Raw genomic sequence first — 2,210 nt, forward strand, 5'->3', positions numbered from 1 at the left:
TTGGGGTTTCTCTGCCTTGCAGTTTGTCTTGTGTATGCCTAAAGAACTATGACATGCAAAGGCTTTACTACGTTCATAACATGAACGTGGGTTCTCACTTGTATGTGATCTTTTATGTCATCGTAGATGACCGTGACATCAAATGCTTTACAACACCGATTACCTTCCTAGGGTTTCTGTCTTCTATGTGTTCTTTAAAAATAATGGAGACTATAGAGTTGTAAAAAGTCTTTACCACACTGATTATTTTCATGAGGTTTCTTTCCAGTGTGGAATCTTTTATGTTTTGAAGATGAGTGGGATATACACAGGCACACTGAGTACATTCATAAGGTTTCTATCTAATATGGGTTCTTTTATGATTATAGAGACAATAACTTTGTGAAAAGGCTTTTATTACATTGATTACATTTCTAAGGTTTCTCTCCATTATGGGTTCTTTTATGATATTGGAGACCATTGTGACTTGCAAAGTCTTTACCATATTGATTACATTCATAGGATTTCTCTCCAGTATGTTTAGTTTTATGACGTTGGAGATGACTGTGACATGCAAAGGCTTTACCAATTACATTCATAGGGTTTCTCTCCAGTATGTGTTCTCTTATGACACTGGAGATGACTGGGTCTTGCAAAGGCTTTACCATGTTGATTACATTCTTAGGGTTTCTCTCCAGTATGTGTTCTTTTATGATATTGAAGATGACTGTGTTGTGAAAAGGCTTTACCACATTGAATACATTCATAGGGTTTCTCTCCAGTATGTGTTCTTTTATGACATTGGAGATGACTGTGACGTGCAAAGGCTTTACCACATTGATTACATTCATAGGGTTTCTCTCCAGTATGTGTTCTTTTATGACATTGGAAACTACTGAGTAGTGCAAAGGCTTTACCACATTGATTACATTTATAGGGTTTCTCTCCAGTATGTGTTCTTTTATGACATTGGAGATGACTGTGACCTGCAAAGGCTTTACCACATTGATTACATTCATAGGGTTTCTCTCCAGTATGTGTTCTGTGATGACATTTTAAACTACTGAGTTGTGCAAAGGCTTTACCACATTGATTACATTCATAGGGTTTCTCTCCAGTATGTGTTCTTTTATGACGTAGGAGAAGACTGTGTTGTGAAAAGGCTTTACCACATTGATTACATTCATAGGGTTTCTCTCCAGTATGTGTTCTTTTATGACGTTGGAGATGACTGTGTTGTGAAAAGGCTTTCCCACATTGATTACATTCATAGGGTTTCTCTACAGTAGTTGTCCTTCTATGACGTTGGAGATGACTGCATTTTTTAAAGGCTTGACCACATTGATGACATTCATAAGGTTTCTCTCCAGTATGGGTTTTTTTATGATATTGAAGATGACTGGGTGTTGGAAAGGCTTTACCACATTGATTATGTTCATGTGTTTTCTCGCCAATTTTTCTTCTTATACGACATTGGAGATGACTGGGACATGAAAAGGCTTTAGAACGTTCATTACATTCATAGAGTTTCTCTCCACTATGATTACTTACATACCTGCAATGAAAATTGCACATGTGATATGTTTACTACATTAATTTCCCTGTTCAATCATTTCATCAAGATGAATAAAGTTTACAAATTGGTCTACTTATAAAGATGGACCAGATCATCTGCTTCTATCAATTTATATGTTCATGGTGTTCTCCCTCATTATGGGTTGTTTTGCATCTTTCGAGATAACTGTGATGGTTATTACATGGCTGACATTTATAACATCCTTTTTATATGGGATATTTATATGATGTATTTCATCTATGAGGAAAATGGAACAACTCAGAGCTTTATAACACTAATTGCTTTCATAATTTTTCATGTAGCATGAATTATACCACATTTGACTGTGAACCAGGACAAACAAAAGAATTTCCAAATTCCTAGTACCCATAAAGATTTTCTACAGTGTGAGTGTGGCGAAGTTCCCAGTAAAATTAGAAAACCAATTGATTGCAACTTTTCTCATATTCAGAATGTCTACCAAAGGATAATCTGACATATTTTCTCACTGTTCTGGGATAGAAAGCAGTACATTGCTTCTTTCAATATCCCTATGCTCACATGGCTTTCATCCATTGTGACACATGATATATACATTAAAAGAAAAATAACAGATGAAAGGTTTCCACATTGCATTCACACTGTTTGACTTTTTGTTCCTCATAGACATGTAATA

General features: G+C 35.5%; 1 protein-coding gene across 1 annotated transcript; it reads right to left on the reverse strand.

The window, feature by feature from the left end:
• Positions 1-337: 337 nt before the first annotated feature.
• On the reverse strand, positions 338-1,554 carry LOC110287902 (zinc finger protein 525-like). Its single transcript, XM_029473773.1, has 3 exons — positions 1,296-1,554; positions 665-1,226; positions 338-416 (listed from the first exon to the last, which is right to left on the reverse strand). The coding sequence occupies exons 1-3, from the start codon at positions 1,552-1,554 to the stop codon at positions 338-340; spliced, it is 900 nt and encodes a 299-aa protein (XP_029329633.1).
• Positions 1,555-2,210: the final 656 nt, after the last annotated feature.

Source organism: Mus caroli, unplaced genomic scaffold (genome assembly GCF_900094665.2).
Source record: "Mus caroli unplaced genomic scaffold, CAROLI_EIJ_v1.1 scaffold_21996_1, whole genome shotgun sequence".
NCBI lineage: Eukaryota > Metazoa > Chordata > Mammalia > Rodentia > Muridae > Mus > Mus caroli.

Excerpts from the sequence above, each read along its gene's own strand:
- LOC110287902 (XM_029473773.1), bottom strand. The coding sequence starts at position 1,554 with ATGTGCAATTTTCATTGCAGGTATGTAAGTAATCATAGTGGAGAGAAA. Across the intron at positions 1,227-1,295 it reads TCAAGCCTTTAAAAAATGCA|CCTTTTCACAACACAGTCAT; the intron begins GTCATCTCCAAC and ends AATGTGGGAAAG. Across the intron at positions 417-664 it reads ACACATACTGGAGAGAAACC|TAGAAATGTAATCAATGTAA; the intron begins CTAAGAATGTAA and ends GGAGAGAAACCT.